A 25963-nucleotide genomic window follows, 5' to 3' on the forward strand; every position below is an offset into this window, starting at 1 on the left:
TCAATCTGGTTCCAACCTACCTTTCCAGTGCTATTTCTCACCACCCCCTCAAACACATCCTTACATGCTTCATCCACACCTGATTATCTGCCACCTCACAAACACATTCCATGTTTTTTTACCTTGAAGTCTTTACCGAACCTGTTCTTTATGCCTGGAATGTCCTCCCATCGACTATTCATCTTTATTTACCAATATCCTCTCCATCTTTTATAGCTTAATGCCACATATCCATGTAGCCTCCCCTGATCCCTCTCATAACAAATTCCTAAATTGAGTTCACATATCACTCATGTGCTTACATTTAAACTGTGTGTAACAGTGGTTTATCTTGCCCACTCGATTGGTAGGGCAGAAACCCTCTCTTAAGTGTGTCCATCTCTCTGTGATGCTTCATAGAGTACGCTGCAGATAACGTTTGCGAACTGAAGGAACTTGTGCTAGAGTCTAGTTCTTTCCCATATATTTGTTTTTTACCCTCAATTAGTGTCATAATGGGGCTGAGTGCACTGTACCCAGCTCCATCATGGAGTAAGCATTCAATAAATGACTGAATGAATAAAACCAGTCCCTCACAAGAGGTAGATGGTTCAGAATTCACTGCCATGTTCTGATGGGAGCCAAAACATCTGATCCAGGAATCAGGTTGGTCCTAGATAAGTTAGCTCTGGGTTTTCCAGTGATGTGACCAGTCCGAACTGTCAAGTCCTGCTTTTCCCATGAAAAGCGGCTGTAAATCAGAGCCCACCTGATATCTGAGATCCGGGATTCCAGCCAGAAATAGTTGCCTTTCATGATTATTTACATTTTTAGATATTATTCTTTGGGTACTGGAATCAGCAAGGACATGATAATCATCAAGGCCTACTTGACATTATCGTCTGGCATCTTGAAACTGAACAAAGCTATATTAGAAAACTTAAGTGACCTATAATTACCTTCTTTGTTTCATTACTCTATAAAAAACTTGTTTATGCTGTCAATAAATGGATTACATTAATTAATCTCACCTTGCCCTTGATTATTTTCCACACTTCCAGGGTCTTGCATGTCATTTGAGAGCTGGCATAAGAAACCACTTAGAGTTGGCCCTACGATGTTCATTCTACCCCAACTCCCAAATTCTTTCCCTGTCCCACTTCTGTAGACCCTCCCCCCCCAAGCCCCAGACCTAATACAAGGGAGTAAGACTGGTGGGAAGACACAACTTCATTTGCACCATGGTTTCTTTTTTTTTTTCTCCTTTTTTGGGGTTCATTTTAGTAAAAACATCATATAAAAGGCATTGCAGCCCCTTTCCCCTCCTGGGGGTGATCCATCAGGTCTGTCTGGGTTGAGGGATGCTTCAGTGGGTCACAGCTCATCATGAGATATATGCAGGGCGTGGTCACACAAATCTGCAGGCACAATACACAAAATCTTGCAGACAAATACTACCATTGTGCTGATATACCCCAATGAATACATACTTATGTATATGTATGAATACACACATGTATAAAAATAGAGTAGTTACTAGCATCATGCTGTCGTACGAACCCCCAAACATTCTCTGGAGTACATGTTTATATATTAAGCCTTCCCAAAACCTCACCCCACTCCCACTCTCCATCTCTTTATGCCTCATGGGGACAGGCTACTGAGACCTGGGGGAAACAAATAAGAGGTGGTAGTTGGGAATGGTGGGGAGAGAAGGGTAGAGAGGCAGTTATGAAGCCCAGCTCTCCAAGGGAAGAAGGAAAAAGTGCAGGCTGCAGTCAAGAGTATGGAGGCAGGGAAAGCTTACCTGTACGTTTGCTACAGAGCCGGTCCTTGACATTGTCAGTTTCTCGGGAAAAGAACTCAATGAGCTCATCCTCATATTCTTCTACAATGCTCTCACACTGTAAGCCCAAAGCACATGTCAAAGTGAAGGAAGCTGGCACGGAGGCCTTGGCCCCAACCTCCACAGGAGAAACCAAGGCAACACTCTTAACTCTTTGCCTCAGGCCCTCTGGCAACCCCAGAACACTTGAAACCCCACTGTCCCCTTGGCTTCTCAGCCCTCACCGCAAATTTGAGGCTGGCTCTGATGTCTCCATCAATTCGAATGCCCTCCACATCTGGTTCATCAGCTCTCTTGTCCCGGCTCACTACCCGTATGTAATTCTTCCGATGAGTGGTGGGGTCAGCCTGTTCCCCATATTCCTTCATTTGCTCACAAACCCGTTCCAGTAGTTCTGTCAAGTGGGCTTCTGAGCGGGCATAGGGTACCTAGGAGGGCAATACACAAGAATCCTCAGCCTGCCTCATTTCCCATCACCTCTCATCTCTGTGCATTTATAGAAGTCATTTCCCCAAATTTACGTCCTTCCTTTCCTTCTGGACATAATTTGAAACTAAAACTCATGTGCTCCAGAAAACTTTCCCTGATTAACTAACTGTTTTGTTACCTATATGCCCGAAGTATTGATAGACCAAGTTTACACAATGTTCATTTTTGTTTATTGCTCTAATAAATGGAGATAATTCAGCAAACACCTATTAATCTTCTAGAGTATGTATAATACATTCTTCTGCTCACAGTGGATCCTGATTATCTGCTGGTAGCAAAGACACAGGGTGATCAAGGTCCCCAACCTGGCCATTGGAGATCAACCCTTATCCATCTTCTCCCTTATTAGATATAGCCCAATCTTTCCTGTTACTCTCTGAGTCAGTGTGTCATTACTCCTAATAAGATCAAAGCCCCTTCTGCCAGGCTAGATACCCAGGCCTTGCCCAGAGACGATGGGGCTATTTAATTTTAGAGAAAGTAGGAATTACCTCCACAAATGACTGGCTACCATCAGGGTTGATACGAAAGGAACCCATCTGGATGGTCTTCTTGGGGTCTACTTGGGCAATTTCCCACTCCAATTCATCCACAAGAGCCCTGCAGGCTGGAGGAATGGGAGCAGAGGAGCATAAAGAATTAGCAGTCTTAAAGATCATTTACATCAGGGGTTTTTAACCTGGACTTCATAGACTCCCAAAGGGCCTGTGGAGAGATTTCAGGAGGTCTCTGAACTTGGATGGGAAAAAATATTTTGATAACTGTATTTTGATATGATTGGTTTCCTGTATAATTCTACGTATTAAAAAATATGGTTAACTATATGAACACAACTATAAAACACTTTTCATACAAATAAAGTCAGATTTAAACAACTGGGAAAATATTAATTCCTCATGGGCAGGCCAAGCCAATATAAAATCAGTACCATGTCAATGAAACTATCAAAAAATTATTTTATAGAACTAGAAAAAGTCATAACAGAATTCACCTGGAAGAACAAAAGCTCAAGGATATCAAGGAAATCAATGAAAAAGATATGAAAGAAGGTGATCTAGCCATACCAGATCTCAAACCGTGTATTATAAAGTGGTAATTATCAAAGCAATCAAGTACTGGCTAAGAAAAAGAATGGTGGATCAGTGGAACAGATTAGATACAAATCACATTATAGTAAATGATCATAGTACTCTAGTAAATGATAGACCCAAAGATGCAACTTTTTTGAACAAAAACTCATTATGGGACAAAAAATGTTGGGAAAACTGGAAAGCAGTGACAGAAACTAGGTATAGACCAACTGTATACGAAGATACGGGCAAAATGGGCACGTGGTTTACACAGAAACAAATTAAGAGAGCATAGAATAGTTTATCTGTCAGATTTATGAATAAGGGAAGAATTTAGGATCAAAGAAGAATTGGAAAACATTACAAAATGTAAATGAGATAATCTTGATTACATAAAATTAAAAAGGTTTCGCACAAACAAAACCAATGCAACCAAAATTATAAGGAAAGCAGAAGACCGGAGGAAAATATTTTAATAAGTATCTCTGACAAAGGCCTCATTTCTCAAATATGTAGAGAACTGAGTCAAATTTATAAAAATACAATTCATTCCCCAATTGACAAATGGTCAAAGGAAATGAACAAGCAGTTTTCAGACAAAGAAATCAAAGCTATCTATAGTCATATGAAAAATGACTTGATCACTATTATCACTATTGATCAAATGCAAATTAATATTAAAAACAATATTGATCAAATGCAAATTAAAACAACTCTGAGGTGCCACCTCACACCTATTGGAGTGGTTAATATGAAAAAAAAAAAAAAGGAAAACGGTGGATGTTGAAGGGGATATGATAAAACTAGAACAGTAATGCACTGTTGATGGAGTAGTGAACTGATCCAACCATTCTGGAGAGCAATTTGGAACTATGCTCAAAGGGCTGTTCATACCTTTGATGCAGCAATACCACTGCTAGGCCTATATGGCAAAGACATCAGAAAAAACGAGAAAGGGACCTATTTGTACAAAAATATTTCTAGCAGCTCTTTTTATTTGGTAGCTAAGAACTAGAAATCAAAGGGATGCCCGTCAGTTGGGAAATGGCTAAACATGCTTTGGTATATGATTGTAACGAAATGCTATTGTGGTGTAAGAAATGACAAGCAGGATGATTTCAGAAAAGACTCGAAAGACTTACATGAACTGATGCACAGTGAAGCGAACAGAACCAGGAGAACTTTGTGGACAGTACAATAACACTGTATGATTAAGAACTGTGAATGACTTAGCCATTCTCAGCCCATTCAGTGATTTAAGACAATCCCCAGGGACTAATGACGAAACATATTATCAACCTCCAGATATTGACCGAACACAGAGTGAAGTGATATTTTTCACTTTCTCTCGTTTTTTTCTTTTGAGTCTTCTCGATTAATGTGGAAATGTTTTGCATAATTGCACATGTACAATATCTGACTGCTTACCGTCTTAAGGAGGGGTGAGGGGAGAAAGAAGGGGCAGAATTTGGAACTCAAAACTTTAAATAAAAAATTCTTTAAATCTTTGCAAAAGAAAGAGAACGTGATTCTGATGACGAGGGGGTTGGAAGGCTTCCCCAGCTTGCCAGACGGGTCCGGGCCCCCTGCCCCAGGTCGCCCCCTCCCCTGCCCCTAGGGGTCCCGGCCGCCTGGGCCTTTACCTCCACAGTGCAGGTCCTGGCTCCTCCTTGCCCACGCGCTGCCCAGCAGGGCGGCCAGAAGTAGGGCCAGCCCCCTGCAGCCAGCCATGGTCCGCGCGGCGCCGGGGCAGCTCCGCCGGCCTGCGTGGAAGAAAAGCAGGAGGGCTGAGCAGCGGCCCCGGGCCCCCGCCGCCCGCCCCCCGCCCGGCCCGCGCCGTTCCCACCTCTGCCCCGGGCCCCCACGACAGCCCAGCACCCAGGCGCCGAGCGCTGCAGATCGGGCAGTTCCGGGGCTCTTCGGCGCCGCCGGATTCCGCGCCCGTAGCTTCGCGGCCCGTCCGCCCGCCCGGCGGGGCCCAGCCTCCCGGCGCAAACGGACGCCGCAGCCCCGCGGCTCGCTGCTCAAGCTCGTCGGGTCCAGCGGCGGCAGCGGCAGAAACTAGGACCCCGGCGCCTGGTGGCAGGACCTGCGTGGCAAGGGAAGGAGGCGTGGCCCGGGGGCGGGCGGGGCGGGGCCGAGCAGGTGAAGGGAGGGTCCTAGGTGCAGCGGGAGCGGAGAACTACAACTCCCGACAAGCTTTGCGCCAAAAATGGGAGCTGCCGCCATCTGGTAATCTGCTTCCTGTACACCCCCCTCCCCTCCCCCCAAAAAGGAAGACAGCAAAGGGCCGGGGGCTAGACCAGGTGCTAGCTCTGCCCAGCTCTCTAATCTACATCCGACCGGTCCTGGCAACCCCCACTCCACTCCCAAATTTCAAGACACCAACAATCCGATGAAAGGAGTAAAGAGGGGGCAAGAATAAAGAATTCGCTGCCATTGCCCCATAAAGATGGGCCAGTTACACTCCATCGCTGAGATTTTTGCTTTTATTTTATAAAACATTCCATTGCAGACAAAGCTTAGGAAGAGGGTGCCAGCAGAAGTAACCCCTGCTGAGCTTTATAGCCAAATGGTCACAGGCCTGGGACCCGGAGGCCCTTTGGCAATGCCCTTGTGTTGTTTTGCTCTGGCCCTGAAGCTGTACCTTCTGGCTCCTCCATACCTCCATCACTTGAGTCCAGAGCTACTGACCTGTCTTGTCATTGCCTGGCACTACTGTCCCTAGCCAGCTAGGGACTGAGTGTTCTGTGTTAAGGAATGGTACTGCTGCTTCCTTTCTGGGCCAGTTTCCAGGCTTTGTTCTCCGTGCTGACACAAGGGTAGAAGGGAGCTCAGCTCCTGCATATTTTGTAACATCCTAGCTGCACCAAGGAAATTCCAACAGTTCTAATAATAGCACCATCAGCAGAGTCCCTATAGGTCTGAGTTGGGGCCTGGGGCCTAGGCCCTGTCCCCAGGGCAGTGCTGGAGAGGGGGAGGCAGAAGACTAGCAACTGGAGAAACCACCTCTCCCTGATGCTGCTTCTGTTGTGTAGCCACTGAGCACTCAAGGAGGGGAGACTGGAAGGATGTGGCTGGAAAACCGCAGTCAGAGCGCCAGCACGGTGGAGAAGACAGCTGAATCTGTCAGACACAAAAATGAGAAGATGAACCTTCAAGCAAATGAAGGGGTAGCGCTTGGAATACTTAATGCGGAGAAAATAAGTTTAGAAGGAACAAAGGACATGGTTTGGGCCAGGACAGGGAGGGAAAAACAGGGCTTGTAGGGAATAAACTTTCTGAGGTAGTCGTGAATACATTCACAAGCATACACACAAAAATATACACACCCCAAAACAGAGCCAGCATCTCCCTGATCCCAAATCTTACTCTTGGGGCTTGCCTGGCCATCAGGCTCAGGAACCTTCCAATCCATTTTTCGGCCCTTCTCATAAAGCCCCTTGAGCACTTTGTGGAAGGACTCTGGTTCGCTGCCATTTTTGCTTAACTCCAGATACTTCCGGTAAAGTTGAAGAGCTGTTCGGGCATCCTCAATGCTGTCATGGGTCTCCCCTTGGATCTTGAGATCTAAGGCAGGTAAAGTGGTTTGAGGTCGTAGTAGGAGGGAGAAAGATCACCACTATCAACCCCTCCTTTTCCCTGACATTTCTTTAGAGAAGGAGCAAATCAACACCCCCACAGCAGAGCTGGAGTGGTTCTTGGGCCTCTTCATCATCATTACATGAAGTAGAAGAAAAAACCCTAAGTCAGAGGACCTGGGTTTAAATCCCAACACTGTTATTTATTACCTGTGACTTCAGGCAAATAATTTAACTTTTCTATGCCTGATTCCTTATCTATAAAGTGAGAACTTGATTTTTCTAACATGCTTTTCAGTTTTCAGTCCTCTGCTCCTATTATATGCCACAATTATACTTTATCTTTTTTTTTTTTTTGTCTTTTGGGAGGGGGGAAGGCAGGGCAATTGGGATTAAGTGACTTGCCTAAGGTCACATAGCTAGTAAGTGTTAAGTGCCTGAGGCCCGATTTGAACTCAGGTCCTTCTGAGTCCAGGGCTGGTGCACTTTTCATTTCGCCACCTAGCTGCCCCAACAGTTATACTTTATCACTGCTAACCAAAGTCCTCCTCTCTCCCACCTTCATTCATTTTCCTCCAACAATTTCACCAGGAGGAACAGAGAAACATGGCAACTCACCCAAGAAATACCAAGCAAGGAAGCGCAAGGAGATCATTCGTTTTCGGGGCATGTGGAAGAGGTAGACAGTATCAATGACCTGGTCTTTGGGCACCTAGCAAAGATGAAAGTGGGAAGTTAAGAAACCGAGACACTCAGTTCTCATCTTTAGTACCACAAGGAGGGCCCAAACTCCAGAAACATACCCCATTGTCTCCCCTTGCCTCTATACCCCTCTCTCAGAAACACGTGGGGGCGAGGTGGCACAGTGAGTCAGAGCGCCGGCCCCAGAGTCGGGAGACCCAGGATCGGTCTCAGCCTCAGATACTTAGCGCCCGCACAAAGTAACTGGCTGTGTAACCTTGGGCAAGTTACTTAACCCCAACGGCTTTAAGGAAAAAAAGAAAGAAATGCTCAGGAAAAGTATAGTCCCAACCATGAGATTGATGACCCGGAAGTCCTTCTGCAGTCCATGACCCACAAACTTGACACCGATGTCGATAAGGAAGCGAAGTTTCAAATAGGTAGACTTGAGAGTGGTGAGGTGCTTAGAGGAAATCTTAGCATCAAGGTCTCCAGGCTTTATCCCTGAGTACTGGGTCAAGTAATCCACCACCTAGAAGGGCAAAGAAGAGAAAAGTCATCCCAGGAGAGGAAGGCCCCACAAGATTTTAAGACAGTCAGCACAGATTCCTTCTCTGGCTGAGTTCTCAAGTCTCCCAGTACCTGCTCCTGTGTGGAGATGTAGTCATCAATGAAGGGGACACCTTCGTTTGGCCCTTGGCCCCGGACACAGGTGATTCTAGCCACTGACATCTGGCTTGGTTTGATGGTGGACTTGGTACCATCACTACGCAGCTCTGCCTCCTCCTAGGGAAGTGGGGTAGAGAAGGTGCTTATAGACTTGTCTATCCCTCCTGGATTCCTTAGAGTGCTGCTCCAAGTCCCCATAGATGTGTGGACCCAGTTACCTCATTAAGGGTGACAAATTCCGCATCCAGGCCCACCAGGTCCCCGGCCTGTGGCATCTCACTCAGCATCAGTGGGATGAAGGTAGCATGGGTCTTGCGCTGCTTCCGGGCCAGTGAGGCCTCGGCCAGCAGCACGCTTGCTTCAATAGGGTTCTTGACTGGAGGGCAGAGGGGCAGACAGCCAGGGCAAGGATGGGGAGTGGTGAGGGGAAGGAGGCTCAGGGTGACTGGGGACTCTGAGTCTGCATCGTGGCCCCTCAGTAATCAAAGCACATAAGTAGAGGGAATGAAGCCTGGTGGACAGGCTGATGGAGAGGTCAAGCCAGGGAGTTATCAGGAAATACACAAAGTAGAGGCTGAAGAAGGGGCTGAGGGATGAAATAAGAATTTCAAAGTCAGGGTCCTAGTTCAGTTAGCTCAGGGCCAAAAAGAGAGAAGAAGAAAGCGTATGAGGGTGTTCACAGTTTGTGGACAGATAAGAAGTCAAATACTGAGACTATTCAAAGGAAGTGGAGGTGGTGGGAAAGCAATGGGGCCAAGCAAAAGGAATAGAACAGCTAGATGACTGGTGAAAAGGGAAAATCACTTGGCTCACTGTGGGATAAAGTTATCCGGTAACAATTTGGGCCCAAATTTTTGGATCTACTTCCAAAGTAAAATCTCTGCCCTGGCATTTTTAACCTTAGTTAAGCTGATAAGCAGGAATTTCTACAGTGTCTTCTAACATTAAACACTAATCCCAAAACAAGAAATGTCCTTGATCTCTTAGCTGCCAGAGGGCCCGGTTTAAACTACCCGTATCCTTTGCCCACCCTGTACCACTCACTGCTCAGGTTGTATTTGGTGTTGAGATTCCTCCTGACGTAATATAAGATGGCAGGCACCTTCCAGCTCATGTCAAATTGCACAGCCTCACACTGGAATGGAAGAATCATTTGGTCCAACCCTCTGCCTTTTTCTCAACTCAAGGCATGAATTTTCAGCTTTGCTAAATCTTTGTTGCACAACTAGGAACCCATCCCTCCCTCCTAGGTATGGTTGGGGTTTTTCTAAATGCCTCGAGATGAACACAGGTCGGAGAGATGAGAAGACTAACCTTATCCACAGGTTCAATAAGGAAGTCATTGAAGAGGTACCACTGCTGGTGAGTAACACCCTTTAAAGGAAAAAGGAACAGCACACGTCTGACCACAGTGGGTGCACCCAGGGATGAGGAAAGCTCCACTATGGCCACCATTTAAGGAACCTCCTTCCAATGCCACAGAACTCACCTCTTTGCGCTGGTGGTAGGTCTCCCCAACTTTGATGTGACCCACCAGGCTGCCCCCTGTTCGTGAATCTAGAATGTGGACCACAGTGGCCATAAGGTCATACACATAGACGTTATCTTCCTCTTCCCTGAGTGGGCTCTGCTGTGAAGGGAATGCCCACGTTATTAAGCCAGGCATAAAAGTGGGGATGGAAGGAGAGTTAAGGACAGAGGACATGGTGCAGGAGCTAAGAGAGGTCTCTGAGATGTTGAAGTGTCTCCTTTCCTTTGAGAATCCTTCCCCCTTGCCCCAAGTCTTTCCAGCATAAGTACCTCGTCCCCATCAGTCCAGTTGCTGACATCCAATCCCTTGTTCTTCGTCAGTTTCATCTGAATGGAGTATGGAAGCCAGACATTTTTTAGTTCCTCAATGGAAGTGCACAAAGGCCGCCCTTTTGGACTTCCTAGGTCCTTCCTGCCAGACAAGCAGTCATGGAATGGAGTTAAAATTCTGCCTGAGATAATAAGAGTTATCAATATCTCAGCGTCCCAGTCACCAGTATGTGGTAGGCCGGTACATACCAATCAGCCAGAGCACTCTCTTTGCTTTTAGGGATCTCCCCACCCGCTTTCTTTACTGCCATCTTGAAGGCAAACTAGACAGAAAACAGAAAAGCAGATTCCTCAAAAAGGTGCAGGAATAGGTCCCAGTGTTAGGAAGAAACCAGAAAGTGCCTTGGCATCCCTGATTCCTAGCCCAGCTCCAGATCTCACCTCTGCCTGCAGCTTCCAGAAATCGGCCTCTTTAGAGCTATTGACCTCACAGTTGATAACTAGAACATCTGGGAGACGGCGAATGTTGCGAGTCTGGACCTAGGGAAGGAAACTGGGAGATGAGGCAATCTAAAAGGAGAAAGTTTGGGCCAGGGTAAAACATCAGGGTCTGAACCCCTGCCCTGAGACCTGAGGACAGTACCAAAAAGTGCTACCCTACTTGGTCCTAGAGTGGATGCAATCACCAATGGTGGTGAGGGGGAGGACGTAGTCCAGTCCTGGACAAGACAGGAAGCTAGTCTAAAATCCACGTGCTACTCACTGTAGGCTGGTACTTCTCACAGTTCTCACACCAAGCCTGTGTGTTCTGCTCCAGGCAGATGCTTCTCTTTAACACCTGAGCAAAGTCATAGTTCTTCATACTCTTATCTGAAGAAAAACGAGGCCAGTCACTCTACTTGTTTCCCCAATTCTACAGTCCTCTGGCAATGATTACCAATTGTCTCTCCTACGGTATGCCCTCCCCTGCCCACCAGGTCTGTGAAGTCAGGAAGCAGTCTCCCCAAGCCCCTCGTCCAGGGCTGTACCGTTACTATGGCTCTCGGGATACGAGAGTGTGAAGAGCAGGGTAGAGGACACGCGCACTGTTTCTTTGCCACATCGGCACAGGCTACAGTTCTCCACCTCACAACTGAAGAGCTGCCCAATGACTGAGTCTCCTGATGAACAAAAGCTGTTCGAGGCAAAGAGGAAGCACAAAGCTGTCAGAGAAAGGCAATCCTGTACATCCAGGGGCTGAGGGGAACCCCGTGCTCCTGTCCTGTACCTGCCTCCTGCACCCCTGTAAGCCTGAGGGCCTTCCTGTTCCTGCATGTCTTGATGCAGCTGTGTCAGAATAAAGCGATTCCACCTCTGGATGAGTCTGGCCAGATTGCCCTTGCCAGAAACCTCGTCTGAATCAGCCAGGATTAAGCCTAGGGCTGAGGCCTCAGGGATCGTACGGAATGCCCTCAGGAAGTTACTGCCCTGCAAGAAAAGGAAGAGAATAAGAGGTAATGAAGATGGTTTCTTAATCCTAAGACTGTGCCACAGAGAAGCCTTACGTCTCCACTAGTGGGTGGCCTCTAACCTGGCACGGATCGCCACGAGACAGGTCCAACATGTGGAACAAGAAGCCCAGCTCACAGCCGAGGCAGAACTCCTTCTGGCACAGGTGGTTCTGGATTAGACAGCGGACGGGCTCAAGGAAGTACAAGACCTAGAAGGAAGGGCGGAGTGAGGAAAGGCCAATGAGGAGTACAGAGCAAAACAAGAATCATAGAAGGAGCACACGCAACAGACATCCTAAGGCAGGGGTTCTTAACCTTTCTGTGTGTCCTGGACCTCTATGTCAGTCTGGTGAAGCCTCTGGACTCCTTTTCAGGAACATAATTGAAGGAAATGCTAAATTTCAGTTAGAGGTTAATGAACATAAAGATAAAACTTTTTCCCATCTAAGCTGAGATACTCCCTGAAATCTATCCATGGGCCTCAGGTTAAGAACTCTTGTCTTAGGAAAAGGGGTGGTAAAAGCCAGGGGGAAATGAGTACAGTTGACAGAGCTTCAGAATACAGTAGGAGGCATATTCAGTCAGTGGGTCCTCAGCCCTTACCTGGATCATGCAGTTACAATAGGCATTGGGAATGTGGGGTTCCAGCCCAGCAAACAATGTCTTATTGTAGTGCTTAAAGTCAAAATCCTCTAGCCCTAGCTTTGAGTATTTGATGGTCACCTGAAATGAAGAATAACCTAGGTGAGAGGTGGGGATAAGTAGGCAGTTCTCCTACCCCCAAATAACCTTTACATTTCTTGGAACATCTTCCCTACATTCAGGGGTGGGGGAATCCTACCACTTCTGCCCAGTTAACTAATAAAACAGGTTAACTACTTTGGCCTCTCCCATCCTTTCCTATTATAATACTTCTCTCTGCTTCCCAAGGGATACCAGCACAGGTATCCCTCCCTTTCCCTGACCTTCACTACCTTTCGGTATTTTTTGGAGACCATATAGAGATGTGGCTCCTCTTCCCGTCCTATAGGTGACTCAGGAACCTGGTTGAAGTTGTCAAACTCACTATCCAGCTCCTTGAGGCGGTAAGGGATCTAAAGGAAAGGAAAAGCATGAAGGCAGAAAATCTCTTATCTCTGATCCTGAAATCACCTTCCTCACCCCATATGACCACTTAACCAAATCTTGTCAATCATCCCTAATAACATCTTGTGACTCAGACCCTTCCTTTCTATTTCTACAGTCCTGATTCAGCTCCCAATTGGATTATTCAGTAATTGCCCAACTGGTCCCTTAATGCCAGTTCATCCTCTATCCTGACATCTAAATTAGACCCATCTCCCTAAAACATTGCTTTTAGGGGTGGCTAGGTGGCATAGTGAATAGAGTACTGACTCTGGAGTCCGGAGGACTTGAGTTCAAATCCAGCCTCAGACACTTAACACTTACTAGCTCTGTGACCTTGGGCAAGTCAACCCCAATTGCCCTGCCTTCCCCCGCCAAAAAAAAAAAAAAAAAAAAAGAAACATTGCTTTCATAGTGACTTCCTTACTCTACAGCTGCCTACTACTTAGATGATAAAGTCTAAAACCCCCACCCTGGCACTCAAGGTCTTCCAATTCAATTTTGATAATCTTTGTACACATACATAGTAAGCATTCAAAAAATATGCGGCTTTACTGAAAACAGCAGCTACACGGTTGTTAGAGAAGCAGAACCGAAGGGGAATGAGGCAGCCCAAAGTAAAGAGCTAAAGGAAGCTGGACCAGTTGAGGCCTCCCCCTTTCACCTCCTCTCATACACACCTGGTTACGAAGCCTGGTTCGGGGATTGGGTGCATAGCCAATGAAGCCCACCTTCTTCATGGTGCGCAGAATCTCTGCATCCACTGGTGGTGCCCGCCTACAATGCAGCATGGCTCTGGGGCTTAAGGGGTCATGGGGCCCACAACTGCCCAATTCCCAAGTTCCAGAGGAAGGGGAAAACTGAGGCCAAAGGAAAGGGGGACACTAGCTAATAGATGGGACAGTGACAGAGAAAGAAAGAGAAAATACCAGTGTCTTGGTCCCTCCTTCCACCTGGGCCAGAGGTAAGGGTAAGCAATTACCTGGGAGCAGGAGCAGAATTGGCAGCTGGCCAGTCAGAGAGAAGAGTGTCAGTGGTGAGCGGAACTGGGATGAGAGAGAGAGGCAGTAGGTCCTGGTTCCAGTCCAGGGGTGGCAGTGAGTCAACAAGGCAAGGTAGGGCAAATTCAGTTTCACGGGAGTAGGGGTTAAAAGATGCCTCAGGAGAATCAGCCCAGAGGTGTACACAGCCCTCTGAGTCCCCAAAGGCGAGGGCTTGCTTGCTAGCTGACACATCAAATGTCATCAGCAAAGGCCCCACCGGATTCACATGGAAGATGTCTGCTGGGTTGGCCAGGCCTGTGGGCTCACAAAACTGGCACTGCCCTAGAAAGAGAAAGTGAAGACACTGAGCCCACGTGGAAAATATTGAAGTACCACCCACACCTAGCCATGGACAAAATTTAAAAGGGCTATGTCCTCACTTTAGTAAAGGGGCAGAAATTTCCCCATCTATAGAGAGCTATCCATTAGCAAGCAGCAGCCCGATCTGATCTGCTGGGAGAAACAATACCATCTTTTCCCTCTTCCTGTGTTCTTGGGGAAAGGGGATTATAGCTTCAAGTTAGATCCTACAACCCTGCAGAGAGGTTCCCTCCTTTGTCCCAGGGCCAGGTTTAACTCTGCTATACCCTGTCCTCTCCCCTCTCTACGGCGGCCATCCGGTTCATCCCTCGACAGAAATACCCCTTCCCCTGTCACTGTGCACCTGTCTGGGAGATGATGGCAAGGCGGGAGGTGTAAGTGGGGATGAAGCGCAGGAAGGCAGGATCAACGTGCACTTGTAGTGGTGTAATGGCTCGCATCATTCGCAAATCATAGACCTTGAGGAATCGGTCACAGGCCAAACCACTCAAGCGGCTAGAGAAGCCACAGGCTGCCAGCAGGTTGCCATGCACATCAAAGTCTGACAAACTCCCTGAGAAGGCATCAAATTCATGCTCCACCTTGAAAGTACGAAGATCCCGAAGAGATACCTATGTGAGGAATAATGCAATCACCTGAGTCAGAAAGAACTAGAATGACTAAGGCAGACCTCAAGATCTGGGGAACCAGCTTGAGAAAAGAATAAAAGGAAAAGCTGAGAAAAGAGAGGGACTCAAAGAGACTATTTGACTACTCCTTTGACTCTATGGCACCTGGCATACTAAAAAAAAAAGCAGCCAAAATCTGGGAGAAAATGATCCAGTAAGGCAGTACTAAACAGGAAGAGAGCTGGGCGATCACATGGTTAGATAAAAGCCAGGACTAGAGAGGCTGGGGGAAAACAAACACACTAATGCCTTGCTGAAGTTTGAACTGGTCTAGCCATTCAGGAAACCAATTTGGAATTATGTTCCCAAAGTTACTAAATTGTGCTTTACACCTTTGCTATACCCCAAGGAGACAGAGAAAAGGACCCACAGGTATAAAAATATTGATACATTTCCTTTTATGATGGCAAAGAACATTTCATGAAGGGGGTGCCCATCATCTCAGGAATGGCTGAACAAAATGGCTGGAAAAAATTCCACAAAATGTGGAATTGTGAATATAATGGAATACTATTGTGCCACAGAAATTATGACAGAGATGGTGTCAGAGAAACCAGGAGAAAACTTCTAAGAACTGATACAGAGTGAAGTAAACAGAGTAAGGAGAACAATTTATGTAACCACAACACCGTAAAGACAAACAACCCTGAAAGACTTAAGAACTCTGAACAATGCAACAATCAACCGCAAAGACTGATGATAAGTGATGCTGCCCCACTTGCTGACAGAGTGACAGATTCAGGAAGCAGAATGAGACATACGTCCTTAAATATGGATGACGTGGTAATTTTTTTTTGCCTATGCATGCTGGTCAAAAGAGTTTTGTTTTTCGTTGTTCTTTTTAAATGAGAAGTGGGTGAGGGAAAGAAAAAAACAACCAGAAGTTAGGAGTCAGGCTAGGGGGTGGCCTGGGCACCAAAAAGACAGAGAGCAGGCACCTTGCCGGACGTGTGACCACAGAAGAAGCAGCGACTCGACTGTCTCATGATGGTGATGCCTGGTACCTCCACAGCATACTGGGGAAGGAAGCAGAAGGCAATGTCTAGGGAACAGAATGAGCCCTCCCATCATCCACTCTCTCCCCCAGCAGAGGAGCAGAACCCCCATTTTAGGCAAGGTCCCAGACCAGAAGTTTTTTTCCCTTCCAGGTCTCTGAGTTTGGGAAGAGGAGATCCCAGGTTTCCCCCACAGCTCCTTCTTGCCCAGGCCTGCACCTTCTGTGTTTCCTGGACAGTGTTGAGGTCAATTTCCAGCACATGGTTTTGTAGTCCAGCTACAAGCAGGGTGCTGCTCTCAGTCAGGAGGAGGCTGTGCATGTCCTCACTCTCATCCAGGCTGTGGAGGCAGGGAAAGGGTGAGGGCCTGACACCTTGGATTTCTAGCCCAAAGTCCCCAACCTTGGCCCTGAGCCATTTCACAGTAAATGATGACTAGGGAAAAAGCTTCAGGTTTTCTTTATAGGTTCAGGGCTAGGGAGCCACTTACAGGTAATCAAAGATAATGAGTCCCCCACGGGCCATGTACTTTAAGTTGTTCTTAGTAAGAAAAAGAACACCATTCTCCAGGCTCTGGATCTGCCGAATGTCATCACTGCCATTGACTTGGAAGGATGAATAGCGCTCCAGGGCTGGACCAAAGAATGAAGTGGCATGGCCCTACAAGAAGGAAAAAGGCAAAGAGAGAGACATACATTGAGTCAAAATACAAGACCATTAACAGTCAGCTCCTCCTTCTTCCCTTCACCATAAAGAATACTGCAGCAGAAAAAGGGCCTGGACAGAAAAGCAATAGGTTGCAAACAATTAACAATCATTTATTAAAAGCCCACCTCCAAAAAAGCCCATTCACGAACTAGGCACTGGGGAGACAAAGACAAAAATGAAAGCCTCTGCCCTCAAGGACCTATATGCTGAGTCCACAGCAAGTACAAGCCCAGTTGTCACCCTTCCCGAACACGTCCCTGTGGACTCTGACGGCGTTGACTCTGCAGACTCTGAGTCTGATATCTTGTTGGGCATTCTGGACAACCTGGACCCAGACGTACTCTTCAGGTATGGCAATATGTATACAAACACAATGTCAATTTTTGATAGGGAGAGGACTAGCAGCTTGGGGTAAGTTTTCATATTGAAGGTGATACCTGCGTTGGGTTTTGAAGAAAATGGGGTATTATTCTAAAAGGCAGAGGTGAGGTAGGAGTACAGAGTAAAGAGATGGAGTGATAATGTGGAGAGTAGAGCAAGAAGGCTAGTTTAGCTGACCCATTCTGTGTATGTAAGGGAGGAGAAGGTTATATAACAAGATTGGGAGGGTGGGCTGGGCCACAGGGTGAAGAGCTTTAAAAGTTAAACAGAGTGGCTTATATTTTATTCTAGAGGCAACAAGGAGCCACTGGAGTTTACTGAGTAGGACAGTGACATGATCAAACCTGCACTTTAGGAAAATTACTGTGACAGCTGCTGAGAAGACAGACTGAAAACAGACACCTGAAGCAGAGAAACCAATGAGAAGGCTTTTGCAGTAGTTCAGGTGAAAGGTGATAGAAGCCTAAACTTGGGTGGTGGTGGTCATTTAAATAGAGAACAGAGGGAAAGGAAATATACTATGAAGACAGAAATATGGAAGTAAGAGAGAATGAGGAGTTAAAAGTGATGAGGTGTGAACCTGGGTGATTAGAAGGACAGTGGTACTTTCAACAGACATAGAGAATTTCAGGAGGGGGATGAGTTTTAAGGAAAGATCACAAGTTCTATTTGGGACATGTTGGATTTGAGATGCTTAAAGGACTGCTAGTTAGAAATCACTATTGGTGATTCATGAATGGAGCTCAGAGAGAGAGACTGGATTAGACATACAGATTTGGGAGTCTTCTGAACTGGGATGATAATTAAACCTATGGGAGCTGAGGTCACTAAGTGAGGGTGTACAGACAGAAAAGAGATGAGGGTCTGGTCTAGACAGTGAACCAAAAAAGGATGCTACAGGGATGTCAGATAGGTAGGAGGAAAACTAAGAAAGCAGCAACATGAAAATCCAGAAGTGGGTAGTCAGTAGTGCCAAATGGTGCTCTGATCAAGAAGGATGAGGACTGAGCAAAGGTGAAAAGATTTGGCAATTATGAGATCATTGGTAACAAGAAGGGGGATGGAATAGGGGAAGGAGAAGGGGGAAAGAGAGGGGATAAAGTGGGGGAGGAGAGGGGAAGAGAGAGGGAGGCAAAGAGGAAGAAGGAGAAAACATGGTTTCAGTTAAATGATTAGTTCTTTAGTCAGAGGAGAACCACTACAAAGGACTGAGAAGTGAGTTTGGCCATGAAGGAGGGGAGAGATCTAGGTCTCCGGCTATAGGGTCTCGCACTTGTTTTTTCAAGAAGGGAGAGACAGGGATGTTTTAGGCAATAGGGAAGGAATCAACAGATAACAGTGATGATTCAGAAGCTGTGTGGGGGTAGGGAATTACAAGGGCAATCTGTTAGAGAAAACAGGAAAGACTGGGATCAAGGGCAGATGTAGAGATGCTGGCCTTGAGAAGAACCACTTCTTAATCAGAGACTGGAATAAAGGAAGAGCTTGGGGAATGTCCAAGGGTTTTGAGATGTAGAGAAGAAAACAAGGAGTTCACAACAAGTCTTCTCCCTCCTCCCCCCAGTAAAAGTATGAAATGAGGTCCGCTGCTAAGGGTAAAGCTTGAAAAGAGAAGAGATTTAGATAGTCTCTGTGGGGATGAGCCAGAGAATTAAGAAGCAGCAAAAGGATAGTTTTGTTGAGGCAAGGGCCCAGCTCAGATAACATCAATCTGTAATGGACCTAGTGGGTTCAGGATCATGATTTCTTCCAACTCTGTTTAACAGCAGTTGAAGAGGAGCAAAAGAGGTGGATGGCGGTAGTCATCCAAGACTGAGCTTTGGCCAGGCATGAGCACTAATGATGGTAGGGATCAAGGAATTGTCGAGGGGAAAATTTATAGTTAAACTGGTTAACTGTAGGTTCACTACTGGGAAGAGAGGAAAAGTGTAGCCGAATCAAGGTGACAGCTTGGGAGAGTACTAAGGAATGAAGAAATTAGAGGTACTTGTGCGGAAACAGAGCAAGCTTAAGAAAGTACAGCACAGGGACAATGATGTAATAATAGGAAGTCAGAAAAAGGGAGTAGAGAGTTTTTAATCACTGAAGTGAACCACTTTTGGGTAGTGCCAGATTCAGTGTCATTCTTTCCCTGTATATATGTAACACAAACATATAGGGTGGAGGAAAGGACTTGGTCATAGCAGGCAGTAGACTGCCAGAATCATAAAACATCCTTTCACCTAATAATCCATTATTGGCAATATGACCAAAGAAATTTTTTTTTAAATCTTTTTGCTCAAAGATATTTATGGCAGTATCATTTCTTATTGATAAGAAAAAAAAGGACAAAAACAAAAACTGAAACTAAAGCCTAAAGATTAGGGAATGGAAGAACAAACTGTAATATTAATGTAATGAAACATCACATTAAGAATGACAAGTATTGGGGGCGGCTAGGAGGCGCAGTGAATAGAACACTGGCCCTGAAGTCAGGATGATGTGAGTTCAAATTTGACCTCAAACATTTGAAACATCAGCTGTGTGCCCTTGGGCAAGTCATTTAACTCCTATATAAAAGTTTAAATAAAAATTTAACTGGTTTTGTTATGATTTGGAGCAAATAGCAAACTACTTATTCAAAAAAGAAAGAGCTCTGAACTAGAAAATCAAAAGACATGGGTTCCAGTTCCAACTCTACCACTTACTTATTGGCTGTGTGACCTTAGGCAAAATCACAATTTCTCTGAGTCTCAGTTTCTTCATCTTTAAAATAAGATGACTGAACTAAATCAGGAGTGGGGAAACTGTGGCCCTCTAGGTCCTCAAGTGCAGTCCTCTGATTGAATCCAAACTTCACAGAGCAATTCTCCTTAAAAGTATTTTTTCTGTAAAACTTGGGGCCAAACCCAAGGACCTAGAAAGCCACATGTGGCCTTTAAACTGCAGAGTCCCCTCCCTTGGACTAGATGGTCACTACAGATCCTTCTCCTTCTAAATTCTATGAGTCTACTGGCAATTAGGGTACAAGACCATGTATCAATCAATCAGTCTACTAGCATTTACTATCTTTAGCTAATTATATGAATTGGTTAGAAAAGTGACAAGGAGACTTAAGTCATGGGTTTTATCCAATATTGGCTAGAGTTTTTGTTCTATCCCCTGAAACTCCCATCTTGGAAATTTTTCATCAGTCATAGGGCGATTGGGCAAGAAAGTGGATAGATCAGCATAAATATATTTTTGGAAAAACAAAGTCCAAAGCTCCATTGGTGGCTCAGTAGTTTTATTTTCATATACAAGATCAACACATCATTATTTACTGAGCTTTAAGAATAATATAGAAGTATACTGGGCACTGAAGATACATAAAAATTTTAATTCAACAAATAATTACTATATGGAGGGTACTGTGCTAGGAACTTGGGGAGTTTCAGAAGGTTAGAGTCCCTATCCTAGCCAAATTATCTGATCTCAGAGAGGTTAGAATCTAAAATGATCAAAATGATAAATACACAACATATAGAAATATGTACAAAAGACAGCTTAGACGGCACAGTGGATAGAGCACCCGGCCAAGAGTCAGGAAGACCTGAATTCAAATCTGGCCTGGGACAATTAGAGTCCCAGGGCAAGTCGTTTCCCTGTTTGCCTTAGTTTCCTCATCTGCAAAATGAGCTGGAGAAGGAGATGGCAGACCACTCCAGTATCTCTGCCAAGAAAACCCCAAATAGGATCACAAAGAGACGTGATCGAACAGCAAAAAATACGTATAAAAATCCTATAATTACATAAGTACATATGCTAGAGAGAGAGAAAATAAAAGAAATAAAATTTAAATGGCTGTAAAACTAAACTGGTGGAGTTAGTTGGGGAGTCTGACCAGAATCTGCAGTAGATCTTGGCAGAAAGAAAAAGACCAACTGGAAAAGAATACCAGGTCATTTCCAAACGCTCTGACATCAACTGTCCCCTTTCTGGCTCAAAAGAATTAGTATTCTTTGCCATATTCTCCAACTCTTCGCCCCACCCCCCATGCCCCCATCAATTATAGCTCTCCGAAAGTTCCTGGAACCTCAGATCAGCTAGTGCACTTCAGCGCCCCCGAAGCGGTCGGTGTCTTACCCCATGACTCCCCACCCACAGCATCTCCTCGTGGAGGTCGAAGTGGGAGACGGACACCGGCACGCCCACCTCGGCTACCACACTGTGCAGCTCGGAGTAGACGCCTTCCATGATGTGTACGGACTCGGGGACAGACAGGGCCTCCAGGGCCACTCCCTCGGGGTCCAGCTCCACATTCTGCAGCAGACTAGGGTTCAGGTGGGCATCAAGCACAGGGTCCAGGGTGGGATGCAGGGCTGGCGCATACTCCGTCAGTCCAGGATCCAGGCCCTCAAAGTTCATGACGACAGTCGAAGCAGGCAAGCCCCCCCCCCCTCCCGCCCCGACCCCTTCCACTGGCCTGGTCCCGAACCTTTAGTAGGGCGGCCCCTGAGGGGCCATCCTAGTCTGCGGGGGGAGAGGAAGACGCTGTACGTGGCGGGGAGGAAAGGGGGAGGCAGGTCCGGTTACGGACGCCTGGCCAGAGCCCCCCGTGGGCTTTCCTGGGCACCTGAGTCAGGTAACCCGGGAAATCAGGCAACCTCCATTGCCAAGGGGGTCTTCCACCCTCTCTCTACAGACCCTCACCTCCTACCGTCCCATTTCTTCCCTGTACCTCTGCCCCACACACCGTCTTGCCTTGCCGCCCACACCATCCCACCCCCTTACCTGCCTGGCTTAGCCCTGATGCACCTGGGGTAGGGGGAGGACGTGGGAAAGCGGGGGGGCGGGGGAGGAAAAGCTACCCAGAATCCTCTGGGAGAAAGGGGTACAAGGGACATAAAATTTTCCCAGAGTCTGGGGCCTACTTGTTACCCAGAATCCTCTAGGTGGAAAAACAGGAAGAGGCGGAGATAGAAAAGGCCATACCCATAATTCTCTGGGAAGGGAGTGGGCGGGGGCAAATGATTAGCTCCCGAGAAACCACTAGGGAATACGAAGGGCGGTTTCCCAGAATGCCCTGGGGGCGGGGGAGGGGAGGGGTGGAGCGTCAGGAGCCCGGGAGCTGCGTGGGTTCCCGAGATCCTTGACGCGCTGTCGTCCCCAAGTCTTGAGTGTCAGATGCTTTCGGTCGAGGGGACGAACTAAGATTAGGACAGGGAAAAAGCCAGTTCAAAGAAAATGCCTCCACGGGAAACCCCAAACCTTCCCGGCGCTTCTTGGCCTGCCTAAATAGAAATTCTTCGGACTCGCCCAGGGCCAATCAACGAGTGGCGTTTGGGGACTCGAGCCAATCAGGCCGGACCGGAAGCGCCAGGCTCGGTGAGGGCGGCAGTTGGCGCTACCCAGAGCGTCCCTACAGGGCGCTGCTGGGGACCTCTCGGGTCGTCCTCAAGGGCTGACCATAAATTTGAGCCTTAATTCCCACCCTGGCAGGCAGGAGTGCAAGGGGTGCCGAGGGTTGGGCCTTAGGAAAGCGTGTGGGGGGAAGAGCCCCGAATTTGGTATCAGAAGTTCCGAACCGACCTTTTTGAGCAAATCACATCATCTTTTGCCCTCTCCGTTTATCATCCGCCAGATAGAGGTTGGACTAGATCAAGAGTTCTTAATTCAGGGTCCCGCAAACAACATTTTAAAAAATAACTTTTAATATAATTGGTTTCCTCGTGTGTTAGTCATTTAAAAACATGATTTTGAGAAGTTTCATAGCTTGTCATTCTCACCCCTCAGTTGTGACTCCTAGAATCCAACCTTCCACTGGAGATGTATCCCGACCCTTCTTAATTACAGTGCCTTTTCTCTGTGTACAGCTTATCTGGTATATTTGTTTCCATGTCGTTGGATTGTAAGCACCTGGAGGGCAGGGACCATCTTTTGCCTCTGTATCCTCCGAGCCTAGCATAATATCTGGCACTTTGTAGGCGCCTAATAAATGTTTATTGAATTGTCAATATCAATTGGCATAGAAAGCTAAGAACCTCTGAACTCTGGACTAGATTTTCCCCCGGGCTCCTTTCAGCCCCACATTTAACGATCCTGTGGTTAATGAGCCCTCGTCCACACTGCATCCTACACATCCTGCAGACCTGCACAGTCCATGGCCAGCAGGCGATACGTTATGGAGGACGGAATCCTGTCTTTCCTGCTCCCCCTATTCTCCAGGGCACTCTGTGACCTACTGTTCTTGGATCCCCTGGCCCCAAAACTTCATTAGCATTTCCTGTGGTGTCCAGATACAGGAGAGAAAAAAGGAAGTGGGAGCCAAACCACTGCCCCAGCCCAAGTGACTGCATCCTCCGCATCTCCCTCCCAAGGGACCTCTTTCCTGGAACTCCTGTCTGGCTAATTGCTCCTTCCTCAAAGGCCCTGGAAACATTCCCAGGGGACAGGGTTATGCAGCTGGGAAAATTCCCTCAGCCCCAGAAGCTAAATAACATCTCCTAGAAGATATGGATAGAATAGGGCTTCCTCCCTTTAGGACACCGACTGAGATGTTCCCCAGTTACCCCCACTAAAATAATCCAGTAGATTGAAAGGGAATAGAGAACACCATTTAGAAAAAGGTTCCAGATAAACCCCCCCAAATGCACTTCGCTATTACAATAACTTGAGCATTAAAGTGTTACTACTGTTATTTGTTAACCATTTATTTAGTATTTTATTTTTCCCCAGTTAGACGTAAAAACAATTTTTAACATTCGTTTTTAAAACTTCGAGTTCCAAATTCTCTATTTTCCTCTCTCCGCACCTCCCCCCATTGAGAAGTCAGGCAATTCCATATAGGTTATACATGTGTAGTTGTGCAAAACATTCATAATAGTAATATTGTGAAAGAAAACACACTCAAGAAGAAAAAACTCAATAAAAATAAAATTTTTTAAAAAGTATGCTTCAATCTGTATTCAGACACCAACAGTTCTTTCTCTGGGGATGGATAGCATTTTTCATCATAAGTCCTCCAGAGCTGTCTTGGATCATTGTGTTACTGAGAACAGCTAAGTCATTCACAGCTGATTGTCTTACAATATTACTGTTACTTTGTACACAGCACATTTCACTTTGCATCAATCAGTTCATGCAAGTCTTTCTAGGTTTTTCTGAGAGCATCATTTCTTATAGTACAATAATATTCCATCATAATCACATACCACAGCTTGTTCAGCCATTCCCCAATTGATGGGCATTCCCTCAACTTCTAATTCTTTACCTGCAGGAAAGAGCTGCTATAAATATACATATACATATAGATCCTTTTCCTTTTTGTTTTTTATCTCTTTTGGGATAAAGACCTAGTAGTGAAAATATTGCTAGGTCAAAAGGGTATACATGGTTTTAAAGGGGTATAGTTCCAAATTGCTCTACAGAATGGTTCAATCAGTTCACAACTCCACCAACAGTACTTTAAAGTCTTATTTTTCCTATATCCCCTCTAAATTTGTCATTTACCTTTTTTGTCCTATTAGTCAATCTAATAGGTATGAGGTAGTACCTCAGAATTGCATTTCTCCAGTCAGTAGTGAGTTAGAGTATTTTTTCATATGGCTATATATAGCTTTGATTACTTCATCTGAAAACTGACCTATCTTTTGATCATTTATCAGTTAGAGAATGGCTCTTATTTTTATAAATTTGACTCAGTTCTCTACGTTTGAGAAATGAAAACTTTATCAGAGAAATTTGCTTCAAAGTTTTTTTCCCAGTTACTATTGTAATTATTTCCCTCCATCCTATCCCCCCATTTATTCTATTCTCTTTCTCCTTTCACCCTGTCCCTCCTCAGAAGTATTTTGCTTCTGACTAACCCCTCCCTCAGTCTCTCCCCTCCCTTTTATCCCCCCCTCCTTCCCTTCCTACTTTCCTGTAGAGCAAGATAAATTTCTACACCCAGTTGAGTTTGTATGTTATTCCCTCTTTGAGCCAATTCTGATGACAGTAAGGTTCACTCGCTCCCCCTCACCTCCCCCCTCTTCCCCTCTATTGTAAATATTAGTACAGTTGTTAAAGAGCGCACAGAAACAAGAGATGAAAAAACACCTCTACATACACAGGGGTCCTGACTGAAATTAGTCTCTTCCCAGCTATGGTGACCTGAAGATAGACTGTATCATGGAGTGGATTTAAAATTAGAAAGTTTGGATTGGAAAGGTCCCAAACAGAGAAAACACTGTGGTTTAGAGTCAGTCAATAGTCAACAAACATTGTGTTTATTATCTTCTAGGGACTGTGCTAAGTCCCAGGGATACAAGAAGAGGCAAAGGACAGTTCCTGCCCTTGGGGAGCACAATCTAATGGGTGTTCCCCAAACTCAGAAATACCAAGGTCCCTCAGCCTCTGCCCAGGGGCTACATACAGCTACAACCCTCCCAGCCTCCTGAGTGATCCTGAACCACGTTAAAATAAAACTGGGTAATATTTAACTAAATAAAAATACAATGAAACAGATAATATTACATTTTAAAAACGAAGTATGTGGCCAGGGAGATCCTCATACAGGATTAGTGCCCCCCCCCTTGTAATTTGACACCACTGCTCTAGAAGATTCTAGACAGAGACCATAGATAATCCCCCCAATTTTGAGACTATGTATACTGAAGTTTTAAATTAAGAAAGACAAAGGCTCTCAGAATTAAAGGGACAATTTCCTCCCTCCCACCCTTAGCCAGAGTAGGTCCTGGAATGAGGGAGACTATTCCAATAAACCCCTAGACTAAAATATTATCAGACTTCCCAGTCACCCTTTCAAAGGGTTCAGACAGAGGTCTGGACTCCACAGGGATCCTAAATGATCAAGTCCCTAGTTTTGTCACGTTTTAACCTTAATCTCTAAATGAAGGAAGGGTCAACTGGATTGGGAGCCCTGGGACTGAGTTGGAAAGGCCAGATGAGGGGTGTCCGGGTAATTTGCATAGTGGTCAAGGCCTAACTGACGTCAGGGGACCCTGGCAGCTCCAGGGCGGGTGGAGCCCTGGGAGAAGCTCTTGCCCTAGAATAGTCCCACAGCTGCCCCAGCAATCCTGCTTCCTATCCTGCTCCCACAGTACCAGGAAGTGAAACAAGGCTGCTGAGCCTTGTGCTTGCAATTCATCCTGATGC

General features: G+C 46.1%; 2 protein-coding genes across 6 annotated transcripts; both read right to left on the bottom strand.

The window, feature by feature from the left end:
- Positions 1 to 1208: 1208 nt before the first annotated feature.
- On the bottom strand, positions 1209 to 5386 carry CNPY2 (canopy FGF signaling regulator 2). Its single transcript, XM_069079651.1, has 6 exons — positions 5231 to 5386; positions 5028 to 5147; positions 2806 to 2921; positions 2050 to 2253; positions 1787 to 1883; positions 1209 to 1397 (listed from the first exon to the last, which is right to left on the bottom strand). Exons 2-6 carry the CDS (start codon positions 5113 to 5115, stop codon positions 1354 to 1356), a joined length of 549 nt encoding a protein of 182 aa, XP_068935752.1. The 5' UTR covers positions 5116 to 5147; positions 5231 to 5386; the 3' UTR covers positions 1209 to 1353.
- Positions 5387 to 6220: 834 nt separating this feature from the next.
- PAN2 (poly(A) specific ribonuclease subunit PAN2) lies at positions 6221 to 21763 on the bottom strand. 5 transcript variants are annotated; one of them, XM_069079314.1, is made up of 26 exons: positions 21599 to 21763; positions 20951 to 21137; positions 16248 to 16417; positions 15977 to 16097; positions 15701 to 15778; positions 14438 to 14705; positions 13713 to 14055; positions 13411 to 13507; positions 12580 to 12699; positions 12209 to 12328; positions 11686 to 11814; positions 11383 to 11582; positions 11144 to 11289; positions 10879 to 10985; positions 10557 to 10655; positions 10365 to 10438; positions 10116 to 10257; positions 9805 to 9942; positions 9630 to 9689; positions 9360 to 9450; positions 8534 to 8691; positions 8289 to 8432; positions 7999 to 8178; positions 7584 to 7677; positions 6757 to 6954; positions 6221 to 6510 (listed from the first exon to the last, which is right to left on the bottom strand). In XM_069079314.1, the coding sequence occupies exons 1-26, from the start codon at positions 21709 to 21711 to the stop codon at positions 6476 to 6478; spliced, it is 3612 nt and encodes a 1203-aa protein (XP_068935415.1). In that variant the 5' UTR covers positions 21712 to 21763; the 3' UTR covers positions 6221 to 6475. The 5 variants fall into 5 exon arrangements, with proteins under 5 accessions (XP_068935415.1, XP_068935404.1, XP_068935442.1 ...); XM_069079303.1 differs by having other exon boundaries at positions 9805 to 9945; XM_069079341.1 differs by having other exon boundaries at positions 9805 to 9945; positions 20951 to 21127; positions 21599 to 21728.
- Positions 21764 to 25963: the final 4200 nt, after the last annotated feature.

The sequence above is a fragment of the Petaurus breviceps genome, unplaced genomic scaffold, assembly GCF_028583685.1.
Source record: "Petaurus breviceps papuanus isolate PSGF00001 unplaced genomic scaffold, PetGlider_PUasm1.0 154, whole genome shotgun sequence".
NCBI lineage: Eukaryota > Metazoa > Chordata > Mammalia > Diprotodontia > Petauridae > Petaurus > Petaurus breviceps.